The sequence below is a fragment of the Chamaea fasciata genome, unplaced genomic scaffold (assembly GCF_029207755.1).
Source record: "Chamaea fasciata isolate MVZ Bird 193981 ecotype frontalis unplaced genomic scaffold, bChaFas1.0.hap1 SCAF_2, whole genome shotgun sequence".
NCBI lineage: Eukaryota > Metazoa > Chordata > Aves > Passeriformes > Sylviidae > Chamaea > Chamaea fasciata.
The window spans coordinates 110,477,902-110,493,631 of NW_027094087.1; the positions used below are offsets into that span (position 1 = coordinate 110,477,902).

Sequence of the window (15,730 nt, forward strand, 5' to 3'; positions counted from 1 at the left end):
TACTCCCAGAAAAGATCTTCTCCAAGAAAATGAGGAATTACTTTGTAGCTATTTACCAAGATATTACATATGACAGAATATATTTGTCACAGGAATAATGACTTACATATTTTAATTGCTTTCACGTGGCTACTGGGATGTAGACACGCACCCAGTAATAAATTTTGGAATATTGTGAGTATTGCTCAAGAAGCAGTCATGCAAACACGTTAGAGATAGCTGTATTTAAAAATCCTGTATAAATGTGATGATTTTTCAGGTACCATAAAGCTTCCCAAAGACCTTGAAAAAGACAAAACTAACGATCCTCATTTGTGATACTCACAGGGATCTTAGTATCTTTTTCATGTTTATACAAATCTGAACAAATTTTATCTGAACCCTCCCCTCTTTCTCCTGAGCACGTATAATCTCTGTGCTAGAGCCTGTCAGCTCCCAAAGGCCGGGAGCTGTTTATGCACAGGAGCCTAAGTGGAATTTTTTATTTGGTACAAACTCTCTAGGGAGCTGTAACTATGTATTGAGTAGTGTCAGGAGAAAGAATTAGGTACCACAGTGTCAAAACTTCATCTTTCATTCTTTTTTTTTTTTTTTTAATTTTAGTAAAGAAATAAACTGTAAAGCCTTGTTTTCCTGGTTAGGTTTTCTGAGGAGCAGTGGCCACCTGCCCACGTGTCTCATGCAGCCTGGTGTGATGTGGGCTGGGCTCAGGGTTCCACTGGCTTGGGGCAGCTCAGAAGGGGGCAGTCAGGCATCTAAATATGTCATCAAAGGCTTTTTGATTCCTGTCAGTAGTAAAGAAGTGAAAAGCAGTCACTAGTCTCTCATAAGGGTGCTGAATGTCATCTTTTTTCCATAGGTTTTTCTTCAGGCTTCCACTAACCAACTACATGGGAACTTCTTATCCTCCTGTTTTGGTTATTTGATAGTATCGTGGGATACGCTCTGATTTCTCCCTAAATATCAGCTTTCTAGTTAAATGAAATGTTTATTTTACCTACATCTGTCCCTTCTCCATAGAGTCACAAAGAATCACAGAATAATCAGGGTTGGAGGAACCTCTGAAGATCATCCAGTCCAACCTCCTGCCAAGGCAGGGCCACCCAGAGCAGATGACACAAGAATGTGTCCAGGTGGGTCTGGAATGTCTCCAGATAGGGAGACTCCACACCCTCCCTGAGCAGCTCTTCCAGAGCTCTGACAGTCTCCATGGAAAGAAGTTCTTCCTCTTGCTGAGGTGAAACTTCTCGTGTTTCAGTTTATGCCCATTGCTCCTTGTCCTGTCGCTGGGCACCATCCCCTTAGCACCCACCTTGGAGACATCTTTATGTATGAATAGAAGAACTGGTGCATTTGCCTGTGTGTGTCACTGGTTAAGGATCTGCATGAAAAAGGCTGGCAGGAGGCTGTGATGTTATCTCATGTTTTTATCCACCTTGTACTGACCCATAGATGTTGCTTTCTCTCAAGTGAAGTATTCACATGTGACGTCGGAGGTTTCAGTGATGTTTAGGAAGTCATTGTAGGTTTGATAGACTTTTTGGTGGGAGCAGTGTAGGCTTAAAGAGCTTTTACTTGTGTACCAGTCTTCTACTTGTGCTAATGCTGTTGTTAATGGGGGTCCACAAATGAACTTGCCTGGGAAACTGATCCAGTTTAAAAATCCTTTTTATCTAGATACTAATAATTCAGATCACTTCCGGCATCCAGTTGGCTGTAGTACTCTAAAGATGATTGTGTCAGCATAAATGAGAGAGGCAGTGCTAGGGAATGTTTATGAATAAGCAGTGCTGGGAACTATGGCAAAAACTGTTCCTTTTCATTTTTAAATTGCAAGGACCTGGCTGGATGCTTCCCGGAGACTGCTTTGAGTTTTTAATGTCTTTTTCTACTCTGACTCTCTAGATGTGCCTGTCAAACAGATTTTCATTTGCAAGCATAACTTCTAAGTTAATTCCTGTGTTTATAAAACACCAATTTGGAGTCTGGAAGAGGGTTTCAACTGTGTGTGGCAGATAAGCATGTTACTGGTGAAAAACATCTGGACCCAGATGTGGCAGCCACACATTGGTAGAGCGAGTCCAGGATGGCTCTTTGTGATCTGTATGTGGGGGTGTCCACTTGCTGGCCAGGACAGGTGCATTTTTGTGCCCCTGTGTTTGTACATAAGTGTCACTGGTGAGCTGGTGTATTTCTGTGGGACCTGCTGGCTGCACCTTTGAAAGTTGGAGAAAAAGGCTTTGTGTGGACTTGGCCTGAAACGCCTCAAGAACAGAAGGCATGGAACATTGGGGATCTGTTTCCATTTCTGCTTCAAAGAGCCTATAAACCAGTTATTTGAGTTTCAGTAGAAGGCCTGTGAGATGGGTGGAGTCTTTCTCATTGCTGGTTTTTTTTTTTCCTTGATGGCTTAAAACAAACAAGACCAAAAAGTCTCCAATGTGCTTATTCATACCAGATACATAAAAAGATGCATGGAAATATGTTTTTCCCTTCTGAGTCACCTGTTGACAAAATGTGTATACCACACTCTTTTAGAAAATAAATTTGAAATGTTGCTCAGCATTAAATAGTGCATGTAAGTAGCAGAATGCACAATATCAACTTGACAATTTCCTTAAATTGCATAAGCATGGAAAATGGAAAGAGATATTTGAGCCATCTAGTGGTTGGTATGAAACATTTTAACAGTTTTTGATAGTTCCTAGAAAATGTAAATTATGTCAGCTTGGAAATAGCATTTCTGATTTTTCTGTGTTTCGTAGCATGGCAGTAGAATGAAAAAAACCCAAGCATTCAGCTTCAGATTTGAGGCACAGCCTGTTTGGATTTGTATTTTCTTTTCACTCAAGATTCTAGTGAAAAGAGATATCTGATAACATAAAAATTAAATTAGAAGTTAGTAGCCAAAGAATGCGTTTTGCTAGCATGAGATCTTTGTGAATTTTGAGGGTTGTTAGAAAGCTCAAGGAAAGGACTGTAATAAGATAATTTTGTTTTCTGCTTTTCACTGAAAAATGTTTGGGGAGAAAAAGAGACCTTAAATTCTACCTCAATATCTATTTATAGCGGAGACTAAATCACAGGAGTAATCTTTACTGGAACACATGGAATGTCTTCAGGAAAAATTTGTCAAAACTCATAGAGGAAACTGAAAACCGATTTCTTAAGATGGGGTGTGTTCCTAGTAGTCAGAATCTTACGGTTTTAAAAAGGCCATTTTGTAGATGAAGATTTGGATAATGATCCTGCTTGGTCCTGGTCTGCATTAAGCTATGGTGGCATTTCATATGGGCTGTTGCCAGTAGGAACTTGACTGCGTGTTGATCTTGATAGTATTCGGCAAAAGTAATGAACCTCATGTGGATCTCGCCTTGAATTCTTTGTGGGAATGTACAGCCATACATTGGGACTCTGTGATATCTTCCAACCCTTTTGAATCCTGTCTACGTTCAAATGCAGTTTAAAAGATACTTTTAAAATATTAGTATTATCAGCAAACAGTTGATACGTGATGGTACATATGGTTAGACCGATAGTATTTCAGAACAGATAAATTCATGGCCCATGCTGGCATTTCACGACTGGCCCCTTTGCATTTGAAGTGAAGTGTTATAGGTACAAATATTAAATCTTGCCTTGTATTTTATTGAGAGGAGAGCGGCAGCTTAAGGTATTTTTAAGGTCAGTCTCAAAAGACTTAAGGCCAAAGGAGAACAAGAGAAAAATGGGGAAACCAGGCACAGAACAGAGGACAGGACAGTGATGGTTTGTTTGTAGTGCTGTGAGGACCATCTGAAAGCTTTATGTGAACTTGATACATAAATTACATTTTGAGAAATCACTTGCATCTTGGTTCTGTTGTGCCTTGAAAGTTGGTTGTTGTTAACCCTTAGCATCAAAATATCAGAGAGATTTTTCTGAATCTCTTTCTTGGAGTGTGAATTTGAATAGATTTCATAAGGGGAAGTCAAATTCTTTGCGGAGTGAAGAGTTTTTAGTTGTCTGGCACATTTTTGTTTGAATTTCGCAGCGTGGCGATGAAGGATTTTTGTGATCACTGTTGTTCTCAGTCTCTACAATGATCTAAACTTTGTTGAGATTTGAAATACCAGAGGGGACACTGGACAGTCCTGTTCAGTTCTGTCTGAAAAATGAGCTGGCCTGAAGATAGTGAAGGCTCCTGGCAGGCTGTACTTTGTAGGCTTCCATGTTGCACACATGAAAATCTATCTTACTTCTTTATTTAAAATGGCTTTTCAGTCAGGGCATTACGTGTGCTCAGCTTTTGAGCTTGCCTTCTTCCCGATCTTCCTGTTGCCAGAGCACACTTAGAACGTGTAAAAAACATGGAGCATGCAGTTGGAGATCTTTTATCTTTATGATGTCTGTGTTGTGCTTTTGGTCCATTAAACAGGAATGTGGGTTTACGGTAGTATTAAAGCGTCCTCTTCTGTTGTTTATTCACTTCCCTCTCCACTCCTCCTGTTAACATCTTCCAGGGCTCTGATTGCTGTAGTATCTGCTCATACCCCAGCATTTTCCTGGAAGCTGTCCATTGCTGAAGCTATGATCCAGCTGCATTCATAAAAGGACCTTGGACATTTCCTCTGGTTTTAATTTGCATTTAGAAGATGCAAATGAGGGATAATGAAATTGTCGTACTGGATCCTGTTTCTGATGAATGCTGCTCTTTGAATTGTCTTCTGGTTGCCAGTTATTTTATAGGAAAAAACTTGATCTTAACTTTTATATTGGGATTGGGTTTGAGTCATAATTAGTATTCCTTTTGTGGAACTCCTTAGAAATTTGACTTGTTAAAGAACTGCATACAAGTGGCAGAGAGATTATCTTGAAGTGCAGTCTTTGACAATTGAAATTCCAGCTCTAGCCCATGTGTCAGAGCTTTGGGATGCATACCTGCTCTCTCAGAATCACAATTATATATGAGAAAACCTGCAAATGTGTCTTAGGCAGCGTGTACAATGTCTCCTGTAAATAATGGAATTGTTCTGCTTCATAAAAAACAAATGTGCTGTGGCATAACTTTGCAAAAGAAAAAGGAATTTGTTTATTTTTCCTAATTTAGGAAATATGTAGTAATTATTTGTGGAAGTAGATAGTTAAACATTCATTAAATATTGTTAGTAATTTCACTTTAGAAGTAAGTCATACTTTATATGAAAATAAAATGGAGGGAAAATGGGTTTCCAGAAGGGGAATGTTTTTTGTTGTTTTGCTTTGGTTTTTACCTTTTGCAGATAGGGGGATAGGAAATAGAAATTGGATTTGTGATGAAGGAATATGATTATCTTAGGTTTGAAGTTGATGGTTTGTATATTTTGGTATTCAGAAAATTGAGATCTCCTTAAGCATATTTTCAAATTCGTTTAATTAGTGTTCTACATAAGACACTGAAATTAGAGTGTGTAGCTTTGTTTTCTTTAATGTGAGTATAAATTAATATGACTACAAAATGGTGCTTGATCATAAACTATTTTTTTTCATTATTTTGAATTGCCAAAGATTTCTACTCCAACATTTCCCTCCCTGCTGTTGTACAAGTAGAACAGAGCACATCAGTTTGTCTGATGTAAAAGAACTTGAATATTGTACTCTTCCACCAAAATAGCCCCTTTTTTTTGTGACCATGGAGAACCAGTGCTTCTTTTTTTTTTTTTTTTTTTTTTTTAAGCATCTGCCTATCTTTTCCTTGCTTCTTTTTGGCTCTTCCCTTCAATGTGAATTTTAAATATATTTGGCTTATAATGGAAATAGAATATCAAAGGATGGATAAAATATTGGAAACTCACTCTTACCTGGGTTTTAAACATTGTTTCTTTCCTTTACAGAATGCTGCCTTTTTATATGGCCTTGGTTTGGTCTACTTCCATTACAATGCCTTTCAATGGTAAGTTGGAATAAGCTGACAGCGTCAGTATTGTGTGGTGTCCCGTCAGTGTGTGATTATTTCACCCTCAGTTCAGTGTGAGTGTAAAATAGTTTAATTTTGATTTTATTACAGATACCATGTTTGCAGGTGTTACTGTCCTGGATCCGTATCTGTCTTACTGTAACATACTTGGGGCAGTCCCAACGGTTCCATGAAAAGGAAAGCACTTGAGGAGAAGAGTTTGCTCTCCCTTTAACACGATTCAGCACTGGGGATGGAGCAGAATGACTGGACAGGCTTTTGGGAATTGTTGTCATTGATAATCTGCAGCCTGGGTTTGTTGAATAGCCTGTTACAAAACAGAGAGAGGTGGTAAATGGGGCTTGTTTTCATTTTGCTTGGTAGGCAGAAATTTTGACAGCTGCATTAGGTGAGGGGTTTGGATGTGAGAAGGAATAATTTCACATGGAATCAGTGTTTCAATCTGGTGTGAAAACTCAGGGTTAAAAGAGTTGTAATTTCTGTCAGGACTTTGAGGACTGAGCGGGGCTTTTGTTGAGAGTGGGGGAAGGGTTGGGTTTCAGTTGAGGTTTTGGTTTTACTTTATTAGTGATGGCAGTGGTGAATGGAATGGACTCAGTCACTGGGGTTCTGTTGAATGGTCCTCAGACTTTTATTGGTGATTAATCCTGTGGAAATAGAATCAATTCATGGGGAAAAAGTCAGAAAGCTGCAGTGCCAGTGCTTTTTATACTCACTGTGGAGACTGTTAGTACAGTAAGTGTGACTTCACTACTTGGTTGGTTACTAAAAGTTCCACTGTGTTAGTAAACTAAGCCTGATTGCAGTTAGGGATGCAGTGAGGGACCACTGACTGATGGTTGGGAACAATGAAGCAGGATTTCTCTCCCCACCTCTCCTTAAATTGTTCCTATGTATCTCTAATGCGAAAAGGATTTATGCTTGCCCCAGGATAATGTACATAGACTTTTATTCTTCGAATTAAAATAAGTTGGTTGAATCATGGGCTCAAAACATGGTTTATTTTATCTTGCAGCTTACTGCTTTCTTTATTGATAGTGGTGTAATGAATGCCATTTGTTTGTTGCATCGTATAGGGCATGCAATTCTGTTGCATTCTGATTAACAAGAGAAGAATAGAAAAGTTTTCAGAGAGCCTGAGAATTCACTGTTTTAAGATTGTGATGAGTCTTGGTTGAATTTTACCAAGTTTCAGAACATTCTAGTTGTTATGCAGTCTTGTCTTCATCATTTAGCATTCAAAAGTATTTTTTGCACCATTTCTTACAAGCTGTATCTTGTTACAGTTTGCACTGTGAAAATGGTAGATAAACTGTAAGATAAATAAGACAAAGCAGTTAGATTTAGAGTAATTAATTTTTTGAAAAGCCACCTGTTCAACATTTGCCATCAGCGGATCATGTTTAGTGTTTCTAAATCAGAGCTTTGAATTAATTTAGAATTTTCTTCACTTGTTGACAACACAAGTATAAGCTGATGTCCTAACTTGCAGAACTGCACACAGAGCTGATATTGAAGTTGAGTAGAATAATTGTATTTTCCATTTCATTCATGCAACAAAGTTATGTATAGTGTGGTGCTGAGAACGTTGTGTGTCATTAAAGTATTGGGTAGAATTTTTAAAGAAAGAAAATCCAATGTAGGTAAAATCTTGCACTTTTGTGTGCAGTTCTGATTTTTAATCCCTTTGAGTGCCTTCCCCCGTCTGTGATTTCTTGGCGACAAGAGCAGAGGGATATGGGGTGTTGGTGTTCAGGTGTGACAAAATTACAGTAGACTTAGAGATGATAACAAGTCATTTACAATAGGTGTTCTTCTTTGAAGACCTTAATCCTCCATAGAACTCTCAGAGATTGCCAGGAGTCCTCTTCTAGAGTGAAATGTTAATCTGTTTTCCTGCTGCATTTATTACATCTGTTTGTGCTCATAGAGGACATGGATCTCGATATTTCTATCAGGCAGAGGAGACCTCAAGACTGTTTAAGGTGGTTTATTTATTCTGCTTCATCCATGAACTGTTTTTTTTTTTAACATCACTGCTTCATATATTCAGAGATTATAGCGAGAGGGAAGTACGTAGTCTTCCTAAGAGGAAGGGGTGAGATGTACTTGAGGTTTTTTCATGTCTCATATAAACAGGGATAATAAAAAAAGCAGATGGGAATAAGATCAGCTTTAGAATTGTTGTTCATGTATTTTATTTTTTTTTTAAGTTTTCTAGGTTTCATAAAAGGATGTGTTGGATTGGCTCCAAGTCGCATAATGCGGTTCACTGTAATTCAATGTTGTACATATTTTTATATACTAGAACAGTATTGCAGCATTGTCTCAAGTACAAATCTTAGTTGTAACATCATTTTTATGTTGGTGATTTTCTTTAACTGTTCACGCAAGAATTGAAAGTCCTCAACATATATATGAACATTGCAATAGTGTGATCAGACCAAACATATTTCACACAATTATTATAGTAAAATGTGCCATGAGGTATTATCTCCATAAATTGAATCAACTACAGTAAAATGGCTCTTAAGGATGTGAAATTTTGATACTCCCTTCTTCTACACCATTTATCATCAAGCAGTAAGTGGTTGGTTCATTTTTACTGTTGTTACTCTGTTTCTCAGAGTAGAAAACTAGTAGAATGAGATATTCACATAACTTCAATAATTTCATGCCCTGCCTAGTTGTCTTTTAGATTGAGCATCATTGAAGAATTTCAACAGTTAGTCCAAGGCTGCCCTTTATTTCTGTGAAATACCTACACCCAGGTGTAGTAGCTTGGATACCAAATTTTTTCTCCACTTCAGTGAGGATTCTGAGCCTGACTGGTTTATCATCTACTGATTCCACTGACTTCCATCAAGATGAAAAGGTGGAGCCCAGGCTCTGATGTTGTGTCCTGAAATTGAATTTCACACCCTGTGGATCCCAGTGTACTAACTGTGGTGCCCCAAGGCCAGCCTGCAGTGTTCTCAGTGGCCTTGCAAACTGCTGGCCGAGGTCTGTGAGAAAGGCTCTGGACTCCTCAGAAACACCTGACAGGAGACTGACATCAGTCACCCTTATTGCCCCATTGGGGCTCTTTGCCCTGAACCTCCTCAGTTTAGGGATTCCTTACCAGCTGTAGAAGTTGAGTTTTATGGAAAACTCAGTCTTTCAGCACTGACCCTGAAAAAAGCCAAAGACCTGTAGGAGATGACCCAGAGACCCTTTTCATCGCCTCCGTCATGACTGAAGATTGCTGTGGAAAACAAATCATTCCTGAGTGGAACTCCCTGACCCCTCTACTCCCTGATCCTTCCCAAAGCAGAAGCACTGTCATCATCTGTTCAGTATCTAGATATAAAGATGTCTAAACCCACCATCTCTGCTTCTGACTGGGTTCCTCCACACAGAAAGTCAAGTATATAGTGGGGTGTGTAGGTGTGCACACTGCCAGGTGGAGAACTCTAAGAATTTAAATACACATTTAGACCTCGAAGAATCTGCACAGTCTGTAGATACTGCTTTGTCAAATATTTCTCAGGTTTCAGGAGCCAGGTCTATATATCTGTATTTTTCAGGTGTGTAAAATGGGAATGCACGTGTAGAGTACACATGCTTGTAGCAATTAGCCAGTAACAAAGTGAGCAGTTAACTTTCTTTTCATTCTCTTATCTTGCTGTGATTTCATAGCAAACTACTCTTAGATTGATGAAAACTCTGCTAATGCTGTAAAAAAACTATTCCCAGCTGCTGTTCTAGAGAAATGTTTAAAGACTGTGCTGCTCAAAATATTTTGCCATTCAGCTCTTGCAGTCCTCTGGACAGAAGAGTTACAGCTGAGACTGTAGAAGTGTTTCATAAACTGCAGTGTCCTGACTACTGCTGTGTATGTACATTTTGTTTATGTTCAAACTATGATTACGAGTTTCAAATAGGAATTTGTCCATGGTAGCATCACATCACTTTCATCAGTAAGGCTGTGAAATGAAGTGAGGCTTAGAATAGGTGGTCAGAAAATTGAAAGAGGGTAAGAGTAAAAAAAAGAAAGTTTCGCTCCAAATGCATCAAGTGACATATTAGAATAATGTTAGGTTCTTTTATTTTGTATGCTCACTCTGATTTTCATGGGTTTTGTTTGAAATGTACAAAAGTGATAACTTCTGAATAGTTCAATTGATGCTCTTTTATTATATTTTTTTTGCCTAGTACAAAGCTGATTTTATTCACAGTCTATTCAAGCAAAACCATCCAATAAAAGTCTTATGTGAGTTCACTAAATGTTTAATATAATCATCTATTAATTATTATTCACCTGGTTTCTTCACTTTCATAATGGTAGGCATTGTTGTATAGATTAGTGGGTGGGACAATAGCTGCAGTATTGATTCTGGCAGGCTTGATTTGGAGATGTCATTTTTATTTTTCCTGAATTGCTGTAGCAGTGCTGTGTAAAACGAAAGTCCAGAGGTGCTTTTCATTCTCTGTAATGTCTATTTTCCAGTCCTGCTTTCCCATTTTGTTAAGTGTTAGAACAGCCTTTCCTGCCTGTTAAGAGAAATACCCTCATTCTTGGAGAAAATCTTTATTTAATTTCAATAAATTCTATTAGACTCAGCCAGCATTGTGTCTCGCCACGCAGGTGTCAGTATCATCAGAGAACAAAAGGGAAGTTCCCTCTTGCTGAATTCAGATGATTGCAATTTATTTCCACAGTTTGAGAGCTCCTGGCCTCTCATTTGATAATTTTTCCTCTGGGCTGGTGTTTGTTTAGTCTGCTGAAGGAGTGAGAAGTTCTGTCTGTGCATAAAGGGCAGTTGATTAATGGAGGAGACTCCCAACCGACCTGAGGAAGGCTCTGTGCCATCATCCCTGGAGGAAGCTGCTGGACTCATCCAGCTGTTGGGTTGTATCTGCACTCCTGGTTTTGGGCAAGCCATATGAGAGCTTTGAGGGAAAACATCTGGATAACTTGGATGTCTTGCATCCTCCAGACACGCATCTTTCTGGCTGTAGGCTTGGACAGAGAACAGAAATGGGATTGGAGATGTTTGAGAGTAAACAAAGATCTGTGCAAGAATCAAGTGACTGCTGCTGTGTCTGGAAGGCCCAGCTCTGGAATGGGTGTCAGTGCTGCTGCAGATGTTCTCCTGTTTGATAGAAAGGGAATGAGTCGGAAGCTCTGGGCATGGCAGGGGAAAACAGGCAGAGGTTTTTGCTGTAGTCCATGTTCTTGTTGTGTCCTGTAATTGTGAGCACGTTGCTATTTTGTTTAAATGTTTCCTGCAGGCAAAATTACATCAATATTAATTTAGCTGTGATGTAAAATTGCTTGTCTGTCTGTAAGAGTTAATAAGTAAATGTCTTTTCAGAGCTTGAGTATTTTATTCTATAAAAATTCTACCGAGTATTTAAATGAGGTTGTAGTTACTGAATTAGACATGAGTACCTACCACTGGTAAAAAATGTTGAAAATGCTCTATCAGATTACTTCATTGGGGAAATTTTGATGATGCCCCTTTTCTCAGTGCTGGAAGTAGTTTCTATTTTTTATTATTCATGCTTGTCATCCTAGAAAAACTACAAATTGTAAAACCAATATGGAATTAACACTGGATTTAAGTAGAAGGTAAAATTTGATTTTCAGTTAGTTTAGTCTGTGCAGAGATAAACCTTACTCAGAGCTTGGGGAGGGGCTCTCTGTGACCAGCAGTTTGTGAGCCAAATGTGACAGAGTCTTTCATGTTGTCTGCTGATGATAATTTACAGGTTTTAGGTGTTGTGCTCCTCTGAAAGACTGGGGTTGGCAACATTCTTGTTTTTTTTGAATGAAGGATAGCATACATTCAAACTGAATTTGAAAACTGTCCTGGAAAGTTTTTTATTATACTTGTGGCTTTGTTTTAGTCCACCATTCAGCAGTGGCAATGATTAGTATTTCCTGTTCAGTAAGCAAGAAACTACAGAAATATTTTTGTTGTGCTCAGACTCTCTTAAACTTTTTTTAGAAATCCACTTATTGATGATCTCTTCAATGGGGACATGACATAGGATGAAATATGGAAATACTATTTTCTGACCAAGCAAGGATGGCTAAACGAGGAACATGAATTTCACAGAGTGTTAGTATGGTCACACTGTGTGATGTGCTATAGAACTGCTATGTCCTTATTCCTGATTTTTGTCTTCTCTTTGATTGGAATCATAGACACTGGTTTTCTTCCTTTTGGGGTATTAGGATATTGTCTTTGAACAAGATACAGGTAATGGATTTTAAATACCAGCGGCTAACATACCTAGTGCCCATATTAGAGTTAAGAAAGGCAAATACACAATAATAGAATCTATCTTCTGGCATAGCAAAAGCCTAGCTTAAAATATGTGCTGATCTTTAGTAACCAGCCCAGTCTTTGGCTTTTCAGTTTGATTGCTGTTTTTGTAAATGATGAAGATGAGCACACTGTTACAAGACAGGGATCTTTGTCAGGAATTCAGTGTAGATAAGAGGTGTGTGATTCACCACCACCACAGGATTTCAGGGAAATTTAGATGAGATGTGAGAGAGCTTAGCTCTGGTGCAGGTCTGTCCCTTCAGCGCTTCACTTGCTCATTTTCTGTGTGCTGGCAGAAAGTAGGGTACTGGGTAAGGAGAGCCTTCCTGAAGGATTGTAATAGAGGAAGCTTCAGTTCCACAATAAAAATATAATACTTTTTTTAAGTCTATCTGCTCCTAAGTTCTATTTAAAGATGTCAGATAATGCTTCAGGTACATACAGTTGCATTGTCTAGAGGAAGTTCAGTGCCTTTGGTGTGCTTTGTCATTGATGAGAAAAAAGCCTGTAAGAATTTTAGAGCAGAAGTGTTTTTGCTGAAGGATTCAAAAATGGTAATTTATGTGTGTTGTGAGTAAAAAGTTTATGAAAAATATTTGTTGAATTTTGCATTGCATCTGCTAACCAACCTTTTGTCCTTATAAATAGTACTGCGCTTGGAGAGTAGGAATTAAATCAATGTGCCTAAAGAGAGTGATTTTAAGCACTGTAGTTAATCCCTGTCCCATGTCCCTGTGCTGCTCCACAGCGGGTCCAGTTCTCCGCATAGAGTGCCCTGTCACCTGCCTACTTGGCATGGACCTGTCGGGTGTCCTGGAACAGCAGAGGGATTGTGTTCACTGGCCTGGGGGCTCAAATCTGCCCTGACTGAGGCTGCTTCTGTTTGCTCTTGTTGTGTGACCAGTGGCGGTTGGGAAGGGATTTTGTTTCAATCTGTCATTGGATTTCAGGCAACAATGAGACTTAGCTTCTTTCTTAATTCCTCTGTGTCTTCAGTTCTGTTATCTTTTAGTTGCATTTCAGCTGTCCTAGTTTTAGACAGTGGCCTGAGAGGCAAAACAGTCTTGTTTGGAGTCACTTTTTTCTGCTCCAAGATGGAGTTGTTAGATGGCATTTCTGTTTTATCTGGTACAGTGCCATTATGAGCAGGGACAAGTGAGAGAGGATTTGAAGGTAAGGAAATAGAATCAGAGCCACCTTCACTTATCATGGGAATATGAAGGAAAGTTACTGTGTGAGGAGGTGGCAGGCTTTGATGTCTCCATTCAGAAGTAATGGAGCAACTGGTATTATTTGAGTCCTTGCATGGCACTGGTGCCAGGAAAGGGAGGAGAAAGTGGAAAAAGCAGCAGGTAGGTGCAGTGGGAGGAGATGTGTGACATCTCTCCAAGGCTGCCTGTTCTGCTGCTGCTTGGGGGTCTGCACTACTGGAATCAAAAGCAACCTGGCTGTTGTAAGTGAACTTGCACTAATTTGTGAGTCATCCTCTCTGAAGTATCAGATATGTTGGTGTATTTCATGCAGCAAATTAGATTCTCTAAATTAATAGAAAAGATTAGACTTTCAAATACATGAGGATATCTGGAGTTCAAAATTACCCAATCCTTGTAGAATCAAAAGCCATGCATCAAAAGCGTTACGTGTAAACCATTATTTGGTGTGTTCTTCTGTAACAATACTTTCTGATCTACTTTGTTAGCTATATAAAAATCATAGATTGTAGAGTAATACTTCAGTAAAAAGTAATTTTTTAAATCTGTGTTTTTCTTTCAGGGCAATTAAAGCATTTCAGGAGGCGCTTTATGTTGATCCCAGCTTTTGTCGAGCCAAGGAAATTCATTTGCGACTTGGGCTTATGTTCAAAGTGAACACAGACTATGAGTCTAGTTTAAAGGTAGGTTTAAGTCCTTTCAAATTGAATTAACATTTCTTACAAGTCGTGTGTTGCATCTTAAAGCTGCAAGGAATGCATAAGCACAGAACAGACACAGACCACCTGCTATAGAAATGAAAGTGCTTTAATGTGAAATGTCTCAGTCTAAACAGAAGGATAAATTTGAGGTGTGTGAGGTGCTACACTCCAGATGAAAAATTTGGTGTAGGGCTCTTGTTAATATAGTGAACCTTGGGGGGAAGACTGAGGTTGTACTGTAAGCTGAGGGGAAAAAACAAAGAGCAGCTTGAATTATTTGATTTTTTATTTTTATATTTCTTTTTTTTTTCCTGTTGTTTCCTTGTTGTAAACTGGAAGTTCTTGGAATTAGTAAACTAGAAAGTTTTTATGCAAAATTATCTCTTTTTTTATATAATTGTTACTTTTGTAGAAGTTAATTATTCTTTCATCTCCTGAGAGTCAGCTTCTAAGGCAACAGTTTCTGGCTAATCAGTTGGAAATGGTTTATGGTAACACAGCACTTTGTTTCTTTTGTACTTTTTCAAATTCCTTATTATTTACATTCTTTTCTGGTCTCTGATTGTAATCTGTCATTTTATCTCCCTCCATTCAGCACATTTGCCCATGTTTTTCCTCTTTCGATTTTCTACTTTACCCACATGCCCTTTCCTTCCTGGCCTCTAAATTTAGCTGTTACGTGTGTTGGAAAAAGGAAGTGTTCTTTCAACAGAGTTACATGTGGTGGGAAATACACCTGCAGAGCTGAGAATTTTGTAATTAAGTGCAAGTTATAAACACGTTCCTGCATATTAATATTTCCTAAAAATTACGAAAACAAGAAGTGTTTTGTTTTCAAGAATCTTACGGCGTCCTTTTCTTGGCAGATTGTTTTCTTGGGTTGTTAGAGTCACATTATCCAAGATTTGAAAGAGTAGAGTGTTACTCTCAATTTTTTCTTTTGGTTTTTGTGATAGAGGGAAGCAGTTCTCTCCCCAGGCTTCCCTTTTCATCCAGAGCCCAAGGTTTCACCTACAGAGATTGGTGGAGTTGGAAATTGTGCAGAGGAGTAGAAAAGGTTTCCGTGCAATGAATGGTGAAAGAGAGCAAGGAGAGGAGGAGGTTGAGAAAGGGATTATGTGTGAGCTTGAGTGATCCTATTTCCTTATACTTTGGCACAGATTTGGTATGTCATGATATATAGAATAAAAGAAGTGCTGAAATAGATTTTGGTTTTATTTTTAAAGAAGCTGGGAGAAAACAAAATTAAATTTACAAGGAGGTGGTCATCTTGTAATCAAGTAGTAGGAAAAACTCAGTGATATCAAAAGGTCTTTTCTAACCTAGTTGATGATATGATTTTAATTTTTCATATAAATTGATCAAGAAATAGATAACCATTTTCTGCTGTGCCATAAAATTTGCAATTCTGTCAGTGAATCAGGTATTTAAATAAATATTATGATAACTCAATCTAAATCATTTCTTGTCTTGGATGTTCACAATTTTGCAAAACAAATCAGTCACTTACCATGAGGATTTTGAGTATACCAAACTTCAAGTTTTCAAAACACCAGCTACAAATGG

At 38.4% G+C, this 15,730-nt stretch overlaps 1 protein-coding gene across 8 annotated transcripts in view; it reads left to right on the plus strand.

Moving 5' to 3' along the window:
- KDM6A (lysine demethylase 6A) overlaps positions 1 to 15,730 on the plus strand; it is a 151,088-nt gene that overhangs the window by 67,075 nt on the left and 68,283 nt on the right. For all 8 annotated transcript variants that reach the window (XM_066177059.1, XM_066177060.1, XM_066177061.1 and 5 more), the window contains exons 5-6: positions 5,853 to 5,911; positions 14,026 to 14,146. In XM_066177059.1, the coding sequence (XP_066033156.1) occupies positions 5,853 to 5,911; positions 14,026 to 14,146 (180 nt within the window). The remainder of the gene's footprint in view (positions 1 to 5,852; positions 5,912 to 14,025; positions 14,147 to 15,730) is intronic.